Source organism: Myxine glutinosa, chromosome 4 (genome assembly GCF_964187855.1).
Source record: "Myxine glutinosa chromosome 4, kmMyxGlut1.1, whole genome shotgun sequence".
In the NCBI taxonomy this organism is placed as follows: Eukaryota; Metazoa; Chordata; class Myxini; order Myxiniformes; family Myxinidae; genus Myxine; species Myxine glutinosa.
In genome coordinates, this window is record NC_136264.1 from 195444195 (window position 1) to 195464491 (window position 20297).

Consider the following 20297-nt stretch of genomic DNA (forward strand, 5'->3'; position numbering starts at 1 on the left):
AGCCACTCTGGAGGCGGGGATCCCCGCCGATGACGTCACCGGCTGGAGCAAGGAGATTCCTCGCTCATGTATTTCGACGATTGCGTGTTTTATATCCAAGCAGAGATGCTTTCACGGCAAGATAACCGCGTGACCGGAACCGGAAGCCACAACCGGAAAATTCAAAAAAATTAATTTTTTGAGCTCGTACATCGGATCTCGGCTCGTATCCCAAAGCAACAAACCGCCCGAGCGACGGCTCGTATCCCGAAAAACTCGTACGTTGGGGCACTCGTAAGCCGAGGTACCACTGTACTAGGGAATCTTCGATTTCGCAAGAAACAAAGACACGTACCAAGACTTTCCCCCCACATTTATAATGACTGTAGTTTTAATGATACCATAACAGAGAATTGGCAAATTTTAGATTGATTTGTACAACTTGTGAGATTTTGGTTTGATTTTCTTTTTTTAAGTGATAACATCCAGTTTTCAAATTATTCTGTCCAGTGCACCAGGAGTGTCAGTATGTATGATAATTCACCCCGTTCTTGTGATAATTCTCTACTTTCACATTAACGTAAAAACCTAAGTTTGAGGTCGCCATCTCAACTTAATTGAACTTTCCAATGTACACTCAAGAGTTCAACAACAACCACTTGTCAACTTATTTCGTCCAGCGGTTGAGGTCTGCAGGTCAATGAATGAATGAATTAATACATTTTTGACGATTACATTTTGAGGTGAGGCCGACACTGCAAAGACATTTTTCAATGGGATTGGCAAACCCGTATTTGTCCATTCACGTGCAATTTGGTAAATGCCAGGAACACCACTACACACTCCATGACAAACTTTGGGAACCAATTGGGACCCATGAAAAACGGCAAGAACTCAAATATTTTTGCTAACAGCCTCTTAATTAGTGAGATACAGACTAACGAACTTTGGACTAATTAGCGCGACGTCGCGAATTCAAATGGCCATATCTCTAAAAGTATAACACCTAGAGAGCTGGTTTTGGTGTCATTTTAAAGGTATTTTCATGCCCTATGAATTTGTCTGGGCAACATTTTCCTACCTCCAACCACAAAAAAGTTATCACAAAATATAAACTTCAATTGTGAATCCCCAAAAAATGTATCCTTCAAATTTCCTCAAATTCATCCCAGAGGTACCTTATGATGTCAAGAAGCTTCCACATAAATTTTGTGATGGGCACTCCAATAGTTTCTGAGATATGAGCAATAATGTACATGTACGTATGGCATATAGGTTCGAAAATCAGCATTTGTAATGTATTATACAATCAATAAGTGAGTTCAAGTACACAGTGTTCACTAACCTGACTTAGGCTTTCAATTTCCTCTTCAATGCAGCAACAGCAGCACTTGTTTCTTTCTTGGAAATACAATATGTCCTTCCAGTTGCAGTGGTTGGTTCAACAGTAGTAAGCACATCCTGGTAGTCAATAGTGAGAGGGTCTGCTGGTTCCAGAAATGTATATGATGGGGATGGTCCATGTGGATGGAGGAACTTAACATCCACCTCATGCCTCTCTGGGGTATGTTCCATGACACATGCAACCCACCAGTGACCATCATAATCCACTGTAACATAACCAGTTATGGCTTAGACATTGTGATCGATCATCCCAGGTGTAAGTTTCACATGTTCCTTTCGTTCTTCGGCTGAGAACGAAAAGGCTCGAACTGTGACTTTTTCCTTAGACACAGGAACAAAGCAATGTAGCTTTAGTGTACCTGGGATTGTGCGGGTCTCTTCGAATCTTGCTTTGAGTAGTTTTGATTCTTGTTCATACTGTTCTGCTGTTGCAAACTGGCAGTTGACATTTGCAATCTCTGAATCAGCAAATTCAAAAAGTTGGCGAGGAGTGATGATCTGTTGATCATATGGTCGTTGGAGACTGGCTTTAGCTGCTAACCGCTTAATTGTCCCGCCAACTCCATCAGATGGTCCCTTCCCATGCGACGTAGCAAAAAAGTGCCATTCAGCTGGGACACCGAAATCCTCTTCATGGAGGCATAAATTGCTGAAGTTCTTCCGATTCTTGTACTGGGCTGCACATTCGTCGGAGAAGTAGCAAACCTTTTTAGGGCGCTGTCCAAATTTGGTGGTTAGGAATTGAAGGAACAGTTTTTGGAACAGATGAACTGCCACGGTATCATGAATGTTGCATTCTGATATGATGGCAAAATTTATGTGTTGAGGAGTTTTATCTTGCATGCTTTGCCGATAGTAGCACACAAACGGGTGGATTGTGGCCTGCAGGTTGTTCCAATGGAATGACTGAGATGCATCCTGAACTACAAAACTATAGTTCTCCACAAAGTCTGCAATGACCAGGAACACACCAGGCTCAAGTGTATTCTTCAGATTCTGTAGGTAACGCGACTGCTGTTTGGCAATGAAACTGTGTGGTAACAGTTTCTGAAGGCTGCTTTGGAAAGAATCCAGAAAGTCAGCAACTGTCTGAACTTTCGTCTCAAGGTTCGACCGATCAGTTGATGTCCACTGTTTATACTGCACCTGGTCGATCATGTTGTCTTGCATATATGTTTCAAGCTTATCTCGAAGACCCGCCATTCCGGGACACTCTGAACACTTGCCAAAAAAACACTCAATGCGAGGTGGGTTGCACTGAATAGCTGCAAGACAGTGACTGTAGTCTTTAAACTCACCACCAGTCACAGAATCCAGTTTTGCTCCAGTGAACATGAGCTTTACATTTTGATGTGTTGTGCAAACACAGACTGAGTGTGTTCCACTTGATCCTGCTAGAACACACTGCCTTGGACGGAGTTCAGCAAATTTTGAAAATCCAATCTTTACATTCGGATGGGCCTCCTTGAAAAGCTCATATGCTTCCTTCAGATTACATAGCACTAAATGTTTTTGCATATGTTGCTTTTTCCCATTGACTAGAACAGAAACAAAGTCTTTCATGCCAGGCATTTGTCTGCTTATGGTCTCTGACAAGTAGAATTCCCTGACCTTTTCCTCAATTTCCTTTGAAATCGCTTTTCCCGTCTTTGGGTTAGGCATGGTGAGAATTCCTTGTTCTCTGACCAATGCCTTTGCTTTCCTAGCCATGTAGCTTGACACATCAAACTCCTCTGTGATCTCCGCAATTGTCCAGCTTTTTGGCAGAACAATCAGCACCTGCACTTGTTCACTTTTCTTGGTCGTTGATTCAAACTTGTGCTTGAGTTGTTCTATCATCTCCTGTCCTGCATCCTGGAGTTTGTTAGATGGCAATCCTGTCGCGATTTCCAATTTTTTCTTCACAGTGTCACCGATTTTATTGGTTTTGGATTTCACATATTTATCTGCAGCAAGTCTCTTTTTTGGAATAGGTGATTCTCCAATCAATCCCAAAGACTCATTCAGTGTATTCAGTTCCATTTCAGGAGAATGAAATTCAAACTCCCCTGAACTGCCTGGTATTGGTGATTCACCTCCACCATCATTGTCCTCACTACTGCTAATAGCGCTGCTGGTCACTGGTAATGGTATTTCACTCTGAGTCTCTACCACACCTGGTTGTCTTTTTGCCAGTTTCTTACGACACTGGGTACAGATTTTCTGTGCACTTTGCAGTTTGAGGCTTGGATGAGCGGCTATGGCTTTTTGGCTAACAGCTCTCAAGCCAGACGACTTTGGTTTTTCATGAGCTCCAAAGGGATTGCAGCAGGATTTCTGCTTCAAGATGAACTTTTCCTTGGCAGTCGTCATTTTTCTGCAGCTCCTTCAGAAGTGAACTGCCAATTTCTGTTGGTGGCAGGCCTAAGCATTACACTAAGCCAACTTGGACTTTCCCTGGGGATCTTAGACTGTGAAAGTTGCATCACCTCGAATTACCCACATGGGAAATCCCAGTTGGAATTCCCCAGATGAGAATTCCCCTCAGGCCCAGTTGAAAATGAAAGTATATGATACTTCAAAGCAATTGATGGTTGTTCCCTGTGTTCCCTGTCATGGCTAGGTTAGAATGATTGTATAATACATTACAAATGCTGATTTTCGAACCTATATGCCATACGTACATGTACATTATTGCTCATATCTCAGAAACTATTGGAGTGCCCATCACAAAACTTATGTGGAAGCTTCTTGACATCATAAGGTACATCTGGGATGAATTTGAGGAAATTTGAAGGATACATTTTTTTTGGATTCACGATTGAAGTTTATATTTTGTGATAACTTTTTTGTGATTGGAGGTAGGAAAATGTTGCCCAGACAAATTTATAGGGCATGAAAATACCTTTAAAATGACACCAAAACCAGCTCTCTAGGTGTTATACTTTTAGAGATATGGCCATTTGAATTCGTGACATCGCGCTAATTAGTCCAAAGTTCGTTAACCTGTATCTCACTAATTAAGAGGCTGTTAGCAAAAATATTTGAGTTCTAGCTGTTTTTCATGGGTCCCAATTGGTTCCCAAAGTTTTACAAAAATCTGAGAGATGACGGCAGATTCTTTGATGATTTGACATGGAATGACCCACAAGCAACTTCGATGCAAGTTCCAATTTTTTTATTTTTTTATTTAATGAAGTCGAGTTGAATGAAGACAAAGACAAGTTTCATTTTAAAAAGTTTGATGAAGACAAAGTTTCATTTAAAAAATGTGCCTGCAATTGCATTTTTAGGTATTTGACCATTTTGAGCCTGCCCCAATTTTGAGCCTTCGAGCCTGGCAGAGATAAAAATGATACTGCTCTGACACCTTCGTGCCATGTGGTGATCATAACTACCAAGTTTGGTGAATTTCTGCCGAACCCCTTCGGATGAGATAGCGCGACCGACAGACAGACAGATAGTCAGTAACAGATTACAATATTTCCCGTTTTTTAATTTTTTTTTCAAAAAGCGTGGGGATAAAAATTCTCAACCGAAGTGGCAAGCAACACACACACTCACTGAATGCTCTCGCATCCAAACCACAACAGACTTACTTTTTCGTATGTCCAGGAAAGTATCGGATGTACTTGTTATCATGGAGAGATAGATATCTGATCGTGTCTGAAAAGGGAGCGGGAGAGAAACACACAAATCTACAATGGGCAGTAAAGACACACAAGTACTGTTTTTCGCAAAACGACTCAGTCAAGTTCTGTGATAGTTGCATTATTTAATTACTTTAAAATTAAATAATATGCGTTTAACATGTATCTTTACAATTGAAATGTAGCTTCAGTTTCCCCAAAAAGCAAGTCGAGTACTCATTTTAGTTTAGGAAAAATGCAACCCATGAAGTTTCGGCGACATACATTTATTTATTTTTTTCCTTTATTTATAGCCTTGTTGGAATGAATGAATGAATGAATGAATGATCGTTTTAAGGCCATGTTTCCCTGCTAGAGCGGGGCTTAGCCTTGCGGGCCCCATGACAATCATGGTTCCCTGTTTGAGGCAATGTTTTTATGGCCGGATGCCCTTCGTGACGCCAACCCTTGGTCACGCTCTTACGATGCGCAGGGATACGGTGTACCTATTCTAACCGGGGTACACACCGGGATGTTGTTGGCAAGATTTAAAATCATTTACCCATTTCCAATTTTACTCTTATTGTAAAAGTACTTTCAGATTGTACTTTCAATGAGAATTAGTACAGAAGTGAATCGAATTAGGAGGGCATGGACACATTTTGATAGGCCTGTTTGTTGTTCCAATCAGAGCATGTTGTTCCCAGGTCACATATTCCGCACAATGTTGAATTGCTCATTCTCTCTGAAATGTCCTTGTAATTGATGCAATTTTTTTTTTTTTTAAAGGTACAATGTTGCATTGTAGTGCATGTGATGCATATTCAAGGTCCTCCATGAGCCTTAAGGCATCACCTCGTGTGCAGTCTGTGCACACGAGCCTATTCTTCGCGACGAACGCAGTCGGATCTTTAACATCCCCCGACTAATACAGGCAGGTGGGACACCCTGTAACGTCCATATGAGCCTTAGGTCACAGAAAAAGAAGAAGCTAAAACTCACCGTCAATTTTGTTTGAACTGTACACCACGGTATTAGCGGCATGCGTGTAGCGAATCAGGTCCACGCCATACTTCTTGCTGTACAACGTCCTCTTTGGTCTGAAATAAGTCAAAGCACAAAAAAAAAGAAAAAAAAAAGTGAAATATGTGATTTGAGACTGCAAAGTAGGAAGGGAGTGGGCAGTGGGTGTGAAGAGGGAACGTATTAGGGATGGGATGGTGGCGAGTTGGGGGAAGAGGATCAAGGCTCGAGGTAGTGAAAGTGGGGCATCATGGAAAGGAAGAGCAAGTAGTGGAGATGTCTGAAGAATGAGGGAATTAAAGAATCTGAGGGATACAGCTCAGGAGGAATGCTCAAAGTAACAAGCAGCTGAACATGGAAGAAAACAAAACATTTACCCGGGAGTACTTGTGCACTTCAGCACCCTGAACAACCAATCCCCGACAGATACTGAATCTCATCTTTGGACTCTTCCCTTTGTTCTCTCCTTTATAGCTTTATATATTTAACGTCCCCACCACCCCATCCACTTCCTCTTCCTGTCTGTTTCCTCCACCACAGCAGATGGACGGCGGTTATATTTACACGCGTCTGTCTGCGAGCACGATATCCCAAAAAGTTATGGACGGATGCGGCTGAAACTTGGCGGACGGGTTGGGTGTATGACGAAGATGTCGAAGATCTGCATCCGGATTTGGATACGAGAATTTTTGGATTTTTCAAATGATTCTTCAGCATTGAGAAATCGGGCCAAAAAATTTCACCGGCCCCCTTGGCTTTTAGCTCTTGAACCCCGAGCCTATCCTCAAACGAGGGGCCAACACGAGTCGATCCTACCCTATGTGCACGGTGATGATCTCCGACGCAAGTACCTGCGATTCAATCCACTCGAAAATCAACCTTCACAGCTATGCAGTCCTCCATTTTTTGCTCAGATGAAGGGTTACCGCCCGAAACGTCAGCGTCTCCTTGCTTCCCGTGGTGGCGAGCAGACCTCATTCACTGTTCTGTTGATTTCATCCGTCGATTGTTGTTATTGTCTGCCGATGCAGAATGACCATCGCATCCCAAGAGGGTACGGGGAAGTAGGTGGAGTCCTGTTATCACGCTGGTCTACACATCTGGGTCGTACACAACGTAACAACCGCACTGTGCATACACTCAGGCGTAGCGGTCTGAAATGTGTGGTTCCAGTGAGAACCGGTACATATAGAGACCATTTTGGAAAGAAGTAACATTTCGAGCTTCTACAACTTTTTGTGGAAGTCCATTCCATTCATCCTCTGCCTGAAGAACATGTTTCTCATTTCCAGTCTGGATGGCTGGACCTACTGCTAAAGCAATTTACATGGTGTCCTCTTGTGATTGACTGCAACCATGAGCGGACATGTAGTAACTTGTACATGTAATCATGTCTCTCGTTGGACGTCTGTAACTTGTACATGTAATCATGTCTCTCTTTGGACGTCTGTAGTACGACGAGGGCAGGTTCAGCATCTCCAGTCGTTGATCGTAAGAAAGGTGACGCAACTCAGGTATCGAGTGAGTCGCCCATCGATGTACCTTCTCGATCTTGTATCGCACGTGCCACAGGTTGGGTGTGACCAAAGTCGTGTGCAAGATCGATCAGTAGCACCTCCAACATCACGTGTGAGAACGTACGTTCGATGATCCCAAGGATCCGATTTGCTTTGCGATTGCTGATGAGACGGCATGATGCAAGTCGAGTCCATCGTCGATGATGACAACCAAAATCTTTCTCCTGCTGGACATCTTGAAGATCAACTTCATAGATCCATGTGCTGCATATTTCTGGTGAATTAACCTTCCAATGGTTCTGGTGTTTGCTTCATGATCAAAACAAGCTTTCCATAATCTTCAAAAACACTCATTCTCTCCCCGAAAACACTCATTCTCTCCCCGAAAACACTCATTCTCTCCCCGAAAACACTCATTCTCTCCCCGAAAACACTCATTCTCTCCCCGAAAACACTCATTCTCTCCCCGAAAACACTCATTCTCTCCCCCAAAACACTCATTCTCTCCCCCAAAACACTCATTCTCTCCCCGAAAACACTCATTCTCTCCCCCAAAACACTCATTCTCTCCCCGAAAACACTCATTCTCTCCCCCAAAACACTCATTCTCTCCCCCAAAACACTCATTCTCTCCCCGTAAACACTCATTCTCTCCCCGTAAACACTCATTCTCTCCCCGTAAACACTCATTCTCTCCCCGTAAACACTCATTCTCTCCCCGAAAGCACGCATTCTCTCCCCGAAAGCACGCATTCTCTCCCCGAAAACACTCATTCTCTCCCCGAAAACACTCATTCTCTCCCCCAAAACACTCATTCTCTCCCCGAAAACACTCATTCTCTCCCCGAAAACACTCATTCTCACCCCGAAAACACATTCTCTCCCCCAAAACACTCATTCTCTCCCCCAAAACACTCATTCTCTCCCCCAAAACACTCATTCTCTCCCCCAAAACACTCATTCTCTCCCCGAAAACACTCATTCTCTCCCCCAAAACACTCATTCTCTCCCCCAAAACACTCATTCTCTCCCCGTAAACACTCATTCTCTCCCCGAAAGCACTCATTCTCTCCCCGAAAGCACTCATTCTCTCCCCGAAAGCACTCATTCTCTCCCCGAAAGCACTCATTCTCTCCCCGAAAACACTCATTCTCTCCCCGAAAACACTCATTCTCTCCCCGAAAACACTCATTCTCTCCCCCAAAACACTCATTCTCTCCCCCAAAACACTCATTCTCTCCCCCAAAACACTCATTCTCTCCCCCAAAACACTCATTCTCTCCCCCCAAAACACTCATTCTCTCCCCCCAAAACACTCATTCTCTCCCCGAAAACACTCATTCTCTCCCCCAAAACACTCATTCTCTCCCCCAAAACACTCATTCTCTCCCCCAAAACACTCATTCTCTCCCCCAAAACACTCATTCTCTCCCCCAAAACACTCATTCTCTCCCCCAAAACACTCATTCTCTCCCCCAAAACACTCATTCTCTCCCCCAAAACACTCATTCTCTCCCCCAAAACACTCATTCTCTCCCCCAAAACACTCATTCTCTCCCCGAAAACACTCATTCTCTCCCCGAAAACACTCATTCTCTCCCCCAAAACACTCATTCTCTCCCCCAAAACACTCATTCTCTCCCCCAAAACACTCATTCTCTCCCCGAAAACACTCATTCTCTCCCCCAAAACACTCATTCTCTCCCCCAAAACACTCATTCTCTCCCCCAAAACACTCATTCTCTCCCCCAAAACACTCATTCTCTCCCCCAAAACACTCATTCTCTCCCCGAAAACACTCATTCTCTCCCCCAAAACACTCATTCTCTCCCCCAAAACACTCATTCTCTCCCCCAAAACACTCATTCTCTCCACCAAAACACTCATTCTCTCCCCGAAAACACTCATTCTCTCCCCCAAAACACTCATTCTCTCCCCCAAAACACTCATTCTCTCCCCCAAAACACTCATTCTCTCCCCGAAAACACTCATTCTCTCCCCCAAAACACTCATTCTCTCCCCCAAAACACTCATTCTCTCCCCAAAACACTCATTCTCTCCCCCAAAACACTCATTCTCTCCCCGAAAACACTCATTCTCTCCCCCAAAACACTCATTCTCTCCCCAAAAACACTCATTCTCTCCCCGAAAACACTCATTCTCTCCCCGTAAACACTCATTCTCTCCCCGTAAACACTCATTCTCTCCCCGTAAACACTCATTCTCTCCCCGAAAACACTCATTATCTCCCCGAAAACACTCATTCTCTCCCCGAAAACACTCATTCTCTCCCCGAAAACACGCATTCTCTCCCCGAAAGCACGCATTCTCTCCCCGAAAACACTCATTCTCTCCCGGAAAGCACTCATTCTCTCCCCGAAAACACTCATTCTCTCCCCGAAAACACTCATTCTCTCCCCGAAAACACTCATTCTCTCCCCCAAAACACTCATTCTCTCCCCGAAAACACTCATTCTCTCCCCGAAAACACTCATTCTCTCCCCGAAAACACTCATTCTCTCCCCGTAAACACTCATTCTCTCCCCGTAAACACTCATTCTCTCCCCGAAAACACTCATTCTCTCCCCGAAAACACTCATTCTCTCCCCGAAAACACTCATTCTCTCCCCGAAAACACTCATTCTCTCCCCGAAAACACTCATCCTCTCCACGAAAACACTCATCCTCTCCCCGAAAACACTCATTCTCTCCCCGAAAACACTCATTCTCTCCCCGAAAACACTCATTCTCTCCCCGAAAACACTCATTCTCTCCCCGAAAACACTTTCTCTCCCCGAAAGCACTCATTCTCTCCCCGAAAGCACTCATTCTCTCCCCGAAAGCACTCATTCTCTCCCCGAAAGCACTCATTCTCTCCCCGAAAGCACTCATTCTCTCCCCGAAAGCACTCATTCTCTCCCCGAAAGCACTCATTCTCTCCCCGAAAGCACTCATTCTCTCCCCGAAAGCACTCATTCTCTCCCCGAAAGCACTCATTCTCTCCCCGAAAGCACTCATTCTCTCCCCGAAAGCACTCATTCTCTCCCCGAAAGCACTCATTCTCTCCCCGAAAGCACTCATTCTCTCCCCGAAAGCACTCATTCTCTCCCCGAAAGCACTCATTCTCTCCCCGAAAGCACTCATTCTCTCCCCGAAAGCACTCATTCTCTCCCCGAAAGCACTCATTCTCTCCCCGAAAGCACTCATTCTCTCCCCGAAAGCACTCATTCTCTCCCCGAAAACACTCATTCTCTCCCGAAAGCACTCATTCTCTCCCGAAAGAACTCATTCTCTCCCGAAACCACTCATTCTCTCCCGAAAGCACTCATTCTCTCCCGAAAGCACTCATTCTCGCCCGAAAGCACTCATTCTCTCCCGAAAGCACTCATTCTCTCCCGAAAGCACTCATTCTCTCCCGAAAGCACTCATTCTCTCCCGAAAGCACTCATTCTCTCCCGAAAGCACTCATTCTCTCCCCGAAAACACTCATTCTCTCCCGAAAGCACTCATTCATTCTCTCCCGAAAGCACTCATTCATTCTCTCCCGAAAGCACTCATTCATTCTCTCCCGAAAGCACTCATTCATTCTCTCCCGAAAGCACTCATTCATTCTCTCCCGAAAGCACTCATTCATTCTCTCCCGAAAGCACTCATTCATTCTCTCCCGAAAGCACTCATTCATTCTCTCCCGAAAGCACTCATTCATTCTCTCCCGAAAGCACTCATTCATTCTCTCCTGAAAGCACTCATTCATTCTCTCCCGAAAGCACTCATTTATTCTCTCCCGAAAGCACTCATTCATTCTCTCCCGAAAGCACTCATTCATTCTCTCCCGAAAGCACTCATTTATCTGCCGAAACCACTCATTCTCTCCCGAAAGCACTCATTCTCTCCCAAAAGCACTCATCCCAAAAACTTCAGCACATCGATCATAATTATGCAAAACCCGCCTACGTTCAGTAAGTACAGCACATGCTCTCAGACGTTACCATATCTCGAAGTTCGAACACACAATCACAAGGAAACGAGCAATCGCCGCTGGAACAGCACCAATCACTCACTTGCCCTCTTGGCAGTCATACAGCACGATCGAGTCGTCCTCGCTGCTCGAGATCATGGACTCTCCATTAGCCGCGAAATCGAAGCAATTAATCCGATCCGAGTTTTCCCGAAACACCTTGGCCACTCGCAGGCTTCGGATAACGGCTTCCGTAAGCTTCATGGCCCGGCCTGCGAGGCCTCAAACTCCAAAAAAAAAAAAAATGCGAAGGAAACCTTCCGGGGTAATGACATCCACGGGTCACACAACGCTGTCCACAAACTACGACTGGAAAACTGCTACAAATGATTACATCACCCTTTCATAAACGGAGAATCACTGCTCGTTGAAGGACTATTACGGGGCGCGCATCAACACTACAATCAAAAGCGTCTTCTCCTTCAACAACTGCGCATTACAGCGTCATGGATAGCACAAACAGATCCGCTTTACAGCGTCATGGATAGCACAAACAGACCCGGTTTACAGCGTCATGAATAGCACAAACAGACCCGCTTTACAGCGTAATGTTTAGCACAAAAAGACGCGCTTTACAGCGTCATGCATAGCACAAACAGACCCGCTTTACAGCATCATGGATAGCACAAACAGATCCGCTTTACAGCGTCATGGATAGCACAAACAGACCCGCTTTACAGCGTCATGGATAGCACAAACAGACCCGGTTTACAGCGTCATGGATAGCACAAACAGACCCGCTTTACAGCGTCATGGATAGCACAAACAGACCCGGTTTACAGCGTCATGAATAGCACAAACAGACCCGCTTTACAGCATCATGGATAGCACAAACAGATCCGCTTTACAGCGTCATGGATAGCACAAACAGACCCGCTTTACAGCGTCATGGATAGCACAAACAGACCCGCTTTACAGCGTCATGAATAGCACAAACAGACCCGCTTTACAGCGTCATGGATAGCACAAACAGACCCGCTTTACAGCGTCATGGATAGCACAAACAGATCCGCTTTACAGCGTCATGGATAGCACAAACAGACCCGCTTTACAGCGTCATGGATAGCACAAACAGACCCGGTTTACAGCGTCATGAATAGCACAAACAGACCCGCTTTACAGCGTCATGGATAGCACAAACAGACCCGGTTTACAGCGTCATGAATAGCACAAACAGACCCGCTTTACAGCGTCATGGATAGCACAAACAGATCCGCTTTACAGCGTCATGGATAGCACAAACAGACCCGCTTTACAGCGTCATGGATAGCACAAACAGACCCGCTTTACAGCGTCATGAATAGCACAAACAGACCCGCTTTACAGCGTCATGGATAGCACAAACAGACCCGCTTTACAGCGTCATGGATAGCACAAACAGACCCGCTTTACAGCGTCATGGATAGCACAAACAGACCCGCTGTACAGCGTCATGGATAGCACAAACAGACCCGCTTTACAGCGTCATGGATAGCACAAAAAGATCCGCTTTACAGCGTCAAATCTAGCACGCACAGACGCGCTTTACAGCGTCATGGACGACATTACACGCCAAATCATTATAGCACGAACAAACGCGCTTTACAACGCCGCGACATGGATGACATTAACCGTCGATCTTTACAGTGCCATGGATTATGAGTAGCATGAAGAGCCAGAATGGATTTTAATCCAATACGGCGTAAACGTCGTTAAAGTGTAAATATTACGTCAGGGCTCCAGATAAACTTTTCTTTAGGAGTACCCATTTTTTAGCTCACCTGGAACAAGAATGACCGCACTGTGGTCACAATCTGCGACACAAAATGAACGTTTTTCGCCTTTGATAAGAATCATTGTGATTCCAAACAAGGGATTCATTGCCACCGCCGGCGTCACCGAAGGTGGATGGAGGTTATGTTTTCCCCCTTGTCTGTTTGTTTGTGAACAGAAACAGTGTGATATCTCAAGGTTGTGGACGGATTTGGACAAAATTTGGTGGAAAGGTTGGGTGTGTGACGCGGACGAAATTATTAGATTTTGGTAAAGATCCGGATCAGAGATTGAAGAAAAAATTTCCAAGTGATTCTTCACCATTGAGTAATGGGACAAAAACTACATGAAGCATGCTATTTCAAAAAGTTGTTAACGACTCATGACAAAACTAGCAGGATGAGGTGGTTCGCCGACAATAACAAGGTGATTAGATTTTGGTTCAGGTCGGGATCCAGCTCCGTCCTATCAAACAGGCATTTTAAGGCCATTTTCCCTGCTAGAGCGGGGGTTAGCCTTGCGGTCCCCATGACAATCTTCTCCATTTCGCCCTATTTTCTGCATCTCTCCTTGTTTAACCCCCTTGCCCGCATTTCTTCTTCCACCATCTTTAGCCAAGTCTTTCTCGGTCTTCCCCGTCCTCTACTTCCTTCTACATTCATTTCCATCACTCTTCTCAACCAGTCACTTTCATCCTTCCTCAACATATGACCAAACCCATCTCAACCTGTTCCTCTTCACAGCATCAATCACAGGCTCTATTCCCATCATCTTTCGCAATTCATCATTTGTCTTCCTCTCTCAACGATACTCCGCACATCCATCGAACCATTCGCATTTCCACCCTTTCCAGCCTTCGTTGCTGCTCTACGTTCATTACCCATGTCTCGCTCCCATAAATCATAACACTTCTCACACATGCAGCATACACCTTTCCCTTCAGCATCAACGACACTCCCCTCCTCATCAGCACACCACTCGGTTCCCGAAACTTCTTCCATGCACATCTCACTCGAGCAACCGTTGCCGAGTCTGATCCACCTTCTCCATTCAGCATGTCTCCGAGGTAGCAAAATGTTTTCACACCTTCCAGCTTCACGCCGCCTCCAAGATCCAACTCAACATTTCCTCCATCTGTAGCTCCCTCTGTGCACACCTTACATTTGAATGTAGCTGCCACACTGGTTAATGACCCTCTCAGACCACTGCATTTTTGATGAACCCACTCAGCGCACATTGTACATTGAATGGAATTCACTCCGACACCCTTCCTGCACACAGCACACGGCCACTTCCCAGTTCTTTCCACCTCACCACATGCTTTACCACTTGCCATCACCAGCTCCGTCCTATCAGTGGGATACAAAATGTAAACTGGTCAGCCTCACGGCGGTGTGCGCTCTACCGAGTGCTTCTAGTTACAGGTGCCTTCTGCTAGTATGTTTCATCGTCACCTTCATCGTACATGGAATACCCCCAAAAGCTTTTAGCCCCTTACCTAGAGTGGCTATGTGCCTTGTCTGGGGCAATATCCATAAAAATAAATACATAAAAAGCTAATTTTCATATTTTGAATAAATTCACCATTAAACTGTGCAAGACCAAAATGGGAGAACTATATGACCCGTGATTGTGTTTACATTACTGAACATAGCTCGGAGATTACATGGACCCACTCCCAGAACACGTTGTGCGACTCATTCTCCAAACAAGTCTGACACTCAAGCTTTTGGGTCTCACTATCTGCCATGATCTTTCCTGGGAAAACCAAACTCCCTCACTCTCTTCAATCACACTCCTCCCTCCAGGTCTTTAAAACAGTTGTTCACCACCATCTCTTGTCTTCCCCCATCCAAAACCTTGATCTCTTCTACCCCCGTTAATTCACCCCAGATCCACTTTTTTTTTTGAAATCCCGGCTTCTTTCTTTCCTGGAAGTTCTAGCAGTGTCCACGTGTTTTGTACCTTTCCCAGCTCACCCCCCCCCCCCCCCTTCGCCTGCCTCCTCCCCCCAAGCCCTCTCCCTCCCACGGATCTTCCATTGTCCCTGTTCTCTGCTGTTGTACTTGTGTGCTTCCCTCTGTCTCCCGCTCCCTTTATTGTGTTGTTGTGGAAATGAGGATTGTGTTTTTTTATTATGTGTATTATTATTATTGCTTTATTCTGAGCCCTCCTTGCTCCAGTGTGTATAAAGGTAAAAAGGGCGTCCCGGTAGTTAATTCCATAAAGCATACATTGAAGGACACTATAATATCCCTGTTCAGTAGTTTATATCCTTATTATGTGTTTTAGGGTAAGGCCTTGTCTTCCATTAAAATGACACTCCATTGCACCAAGTGAAAAAGATAGATTCCCTTCATTCTTCATTCCCATTCCCACAAACCTCCATTTCCCCTTTCGTCATGGCCAAGCCTCAATCTGCCAATTACATCCCCTCCAAGTCTCCATTGCCAACTGCACTGGGCAGTTGGCCAGTTTGTTACAGCTGTGGGTTGTTTTCGCCCCAAAGCCGCCATTGAACATGTGCTCGGGTTGGGGAAGAAAGGCGTGCCCGCCCGTCGTCATCAAGGGGGGAGCCAGAGGGTCGCGCGACCAACCAGGGCCGAGGTGAGCACACCGATGGGCGTGTCCTAAAAGCCGGCGGCTTAATCGCCGGAGGCGCTATAAAGGCGCGCGCGCAAGAAGTTGCGAGGAGGTCCATGACAAGAGCAGAGCTGAGTTGTGTAGTTTTGGGAAAGAGCTGGGTTGGTCGTCAGTGGTGGTCAGTGGTTGCGTTGAGTGGTCAGTGGTTGCGTTGAGTTGTCGGTGGTGAGGAGTGATTGAACCAAGAGGAAGAGTTGGACCAAGAGAGAGAGAAAGAGTGGTTGGACCAAGAAAGAGAGAGGAGAGAACCCGTCACGCCAGACCCCCCACCAGCGCGTCGGCTCCACCAAGCAGCTCCGACCCGTGATCCCGCGCACACGACAGGATCGGTGGCATCAGCGGCCGTCGAGGTCCAGCCCGACGTCCCGTACGGGATCAAGCTCCAGCCACACACCTCCTTCCAGCCAATCCTGCCTGCAAATTCCCCATTCGTGTACGTGAGTTTGTTCTGTTTGTTTTGTCCCTGGGAATAAATTAAGACTGCATAGGATAAGCTAGTAATTTTCACTGTGTCACCTGCTTTTTCAATGTTCCCTGTACATAACCGTGACTGCTCCTTTTGCTTGTGTGTGTAAATAATAAATCCCGTTACTCTTCTGTACGTCTTCTTCTTCCTCTTTACATTCGGTCGCTTTAGAGTTTTCCATATTGAATATCTGTGGCGCAATACGGCCAACGTTCGGGTGAATCGGGTGAATCGGGGAAACTGTTAGGTCGCGGTGCCATCCGCTCGGCAAACATAACATCCTTAACCGCGGACCGTAACAGTATGTTTTGTGTGTCCGTTTTTTTTTTTTGTGATTGATGTTAGCTCATACACGAGCCTCGATCTTGTTTACAAAAAAAAACAAAGTCTGCATGGGCATTATTATCCCTGACTGAAGTAGGCCTCCTCATTTACCATACATACTGTTGACAAAATATTCTCAATCCAACACCACCAAGATCTATCGTAAGAATGTACAGTACTTTCTTTTGGATAATCATCAAATTGTGAATAGCAACCAACCAACCATTTTCACATCTTGTTTCATGTATTTGCAGGTTCGCTGCATCTTCCTGCAGACCATATGCGAGTGGAGTGCATTTGAGAATTATTAATAGTCCAGGACCTCTAAATTTGGCGATATTTCATCGTACGAAGTGGATTTCAAAACTCTTGTTGCTCCGATCATGGCGTGGAAATGTGAGGTCAAAATTGATGTTCATTATGCGATTTTGAAGGAACCCAACCGGGCACCAAAACCAACCACATGTAAAATGTGGGTTCCTGACACCGAAATTAGGTGCCCCTGGCTCCCGTTAATGTCAAGCCCTGACTACGGACAAAATCATCGGACCCATTTCATATATTTATCGGTATTACCCAAAAATCTGCACCTGCAATTCAAACATTAACTTTCCGAAGCTTAATGCTCGCAAGACAGACACACTGATTCTTCGTCAATCATCCCTCCATTAAAAGATCCAACCCCACACTTTGAAACTTGATTTCTGATCATACAGTTTCCAATCTGTTTAAAGCACAGGAATACTCTAATTCATGCTCTCAAAATGCTATATATTGTTACGGATACGGAACGACGGTTCTCCCGTTAGCAAGGGGGGGTTAACCCCTTGTCCGTTACCTGGCTGTCGCCGCTCCTGGCACTTGTAACGCTATCCCGTGGGATGGAACGGATCAGGGTTATGGGTCCAGGGTTTATCCCGAATACCTTTATCCGTCCCTCCGCAGACTAGGGAGACAAGTACCGCTCGAACCCCGGTTTGGATGGTCTAGTTGCCGAGCGGTTTTTAGCAACCCGAAGTTCGAGTCATTATCCTTCACTAAACCCGATCCTGAACGTTGGCCGAATCGCGCCACGTACACTCAATATTGAAACCACTAAAGGGACCGAACGAGAATGAAGAAGAAGAAGAAGAAGTACGGAGGAATAACAGGATTTATTAATTATTTACACAAGCCAAAGAAAAAAGAGCAGTCAAGGTTATATACAGGGAAATGGAAGGAGCAGGAGACACAGTGAAATCATTAGCTTACCTATACAAGCTTAATTAATAAACCCCAGGACAACGTGAAAGACAGACGAACATTCACACTTACACGGGGAAATGCAGGCAGGAATGAATGGCTTGGAGATGGATGGCTTTGAGAGGCAAGGAAGGTTCAGCGGGGACTGGGCACGGTCGGGCCAGAAGGCACCGCCGTCAAGAAGCCGAGCCACGGTCGTGCGGACTCCCGCGGTCCCAAACTGCGTGGGCGAAGTTCCTTTCCCCGCACTGCTGCGTCCCGCGCTCCTTGCGTTGCCTCGGTCCGTATTTCCTGCAGCGCGGCACGTATCACGGCGGCTTGGACACACCTGCTCATCTCCGGCGCATCTCTTTTGTGGGGGCGTCTCCCGCGGGTTATATAAGCCCCACCCTTGAACCTCTGCGAACCTCCCCCAAGCGTTCTCTCTCCGCCCTCTCAAGCCAAACCCCTCGTTCTGGGTTGGATGAGCGGGGCCGACTCACTCCTCCCCTCTATGACGAGGTGGAGACCCGCCTTTCTTCTTCCAACCGACCGCGTGCTCAATGGAGTCCATTTGCGGCGAAAACCATCCAAACCTGACACTTTGCAGATGGGACCTACTCTTATTTAATTCGGTGCAATGAAGAGTCAAACGATTGGGAAACACAGTCTTAAACTACATAGAATAAGGGACTAACTATTTAAAAGGATATATGGTGCCCTGCGTGTCGGTTTATGGAATTAACTAAGAGGACGAGCTTTGACCTTTCTTTTCATTACGGAGGGTGACATTTCCACACAACAAAACCATAATTCTCACATTCGTTATACTTTCTCAAATTCGTTACAATATGCTTGGATTAGTGCAACTCACCATTTGCAGGTGTAATTATTTACCTCTTCCTTCAAGCCCTTGCAGCTGACTGACAATGTCGTTGCCAGTCCCATGGTTAAAGCTCTGAAATGTTCTCACATCACTGCACTCCGCAAAACAGTTCACAGGTTCCCTATATGCCAACGGAGAGATGTTAAAATATCAACGGTAACCTTTAAAACCTGAATGTAATAGCTAATTTCAGCACACAAATAGCGATCTGCGTGGGAGGCAGGGGAAGTAAGAATATACAAGTCAGGAGACGACGATGGTTCACGAGCGAGCGGTATTCAATGACAAAGGTCAAAACCGACTTTGAATATATATTCATAGGAATGTATTATCTGTTATGAGACTAGTTAGCTACACAATACCGAAAATTTGGTTCGATTCCGACAACTTTGAATATTTGACCTTTGTGACCTTGAAATGTCAACATGAAGATTACTGACCTTGAAATGAGATAGAAAATAATGTATAATCAGTTATGAGGTTAGTTAGCTACACAATACCGAAAATTCGGTTCGATTCCGACAACTTCGAAAATTTGACCTTTGTGACCTTCAAAGGTCAAAGGTCGAAGATTCTGAAATTTGTTGGAAAACTTGTATTTCATGATGCATGTGATAATATAAGATCATGTACGACATTTCACCCGATCAGGAAGCGAACAATTTAATAAAACGATCAAAAATTGACTTTTTAAAATTTTGTGACCTTGTGACCTTGACCTTGGGGCGAAAATGAAAAGTCGAGCTCCGTGGGGCTAGACACATGACATTGGCCTAACCAAATACCGAAACCCCTGTCAGATTCCACCAAACCCCTCGGAGAAGATGTAGCTTGAACTCGATTACCCTCTAAAAAGACATCTTTTTCGGGTGTGGCTCCACCCACAATGGGCGCAATACGCCCACTCCAGGCAGGACACAACTAGATCATGATATCAACCTCCCACCCAAGTTTCATCAAGATGGGATGATATCATCGGGTAGTTATGCTGCGGACAGACAGACAGACAGACACACACCCATGACGAATATAGTGGTCACTCTGTTTGATAACTCGTGAACCAATAAAAATATGCTTAAATGGTGGTTAATTCTCCTTGAATATGAGGTGAAATTGAGGTTTTCGCCCTCACCTTTCGTCAGAGAAAAATCCTACCTTTCGAGCCTTCTTCAATTAATCTCCTCATCAATAGTATTCTCCACCCTCTAAAACTCATCTAGACTCTAAGACTTTTCAAGATGTATCACCTTTTTCTCCTCTTCCTTCTTTGTAAAGAGTTTTAAGCCTGAGGTTATATAGGAGGTTATGTTTTCACCCATGTGTGTGTCTTTCTCTGTTTGTGAGCAGGATATCTCAAAAAGTTATGGACAGATTATGTCTAAACGTGGTGGACAGATTATGTCTAAACGTGGTGGACAGGTTGTGTGTGTGTGACAAGGATGAATCGATTCAATTT

The 20297-nt window shown here is 45.3% G+C and overlaps 1 protein-coding gene across 1 annotated transcript in view; it reads right to left on the reverse strand.

Annotated features, from left to right (window-relative positions):
- The window catches only part of WDR82 (WD repeat domain 82), a 30070-nt gene extending 17864 nt beyond the window's left edge, over nucleotides 1-12206 (reverse strand). The window contains exons 1-3 of the mRNA XM_068114196.2: nucleotides 11593-12206; nucleotides 5994-6091; nucleotides 4962-5028 (exon numbers count right to left, since the gene is read on the reverse strand). Coding sequence (XP_067970297.1) covers nucleotides 4962-5028; nucleotides 5994-6091; nucleotides 11593-11753 — 326 coding nt within the window. The 5' untranslated portion in view covers nucleotides 11754-12206. The remainder of the gene's footprint in view (nucleotides 1-4961; nucleotides 5029-5993; nucleotides 6092-11592) is intronic.
- Nucleotides 12207-20297: the final 8091 nt, after the last annotated feature.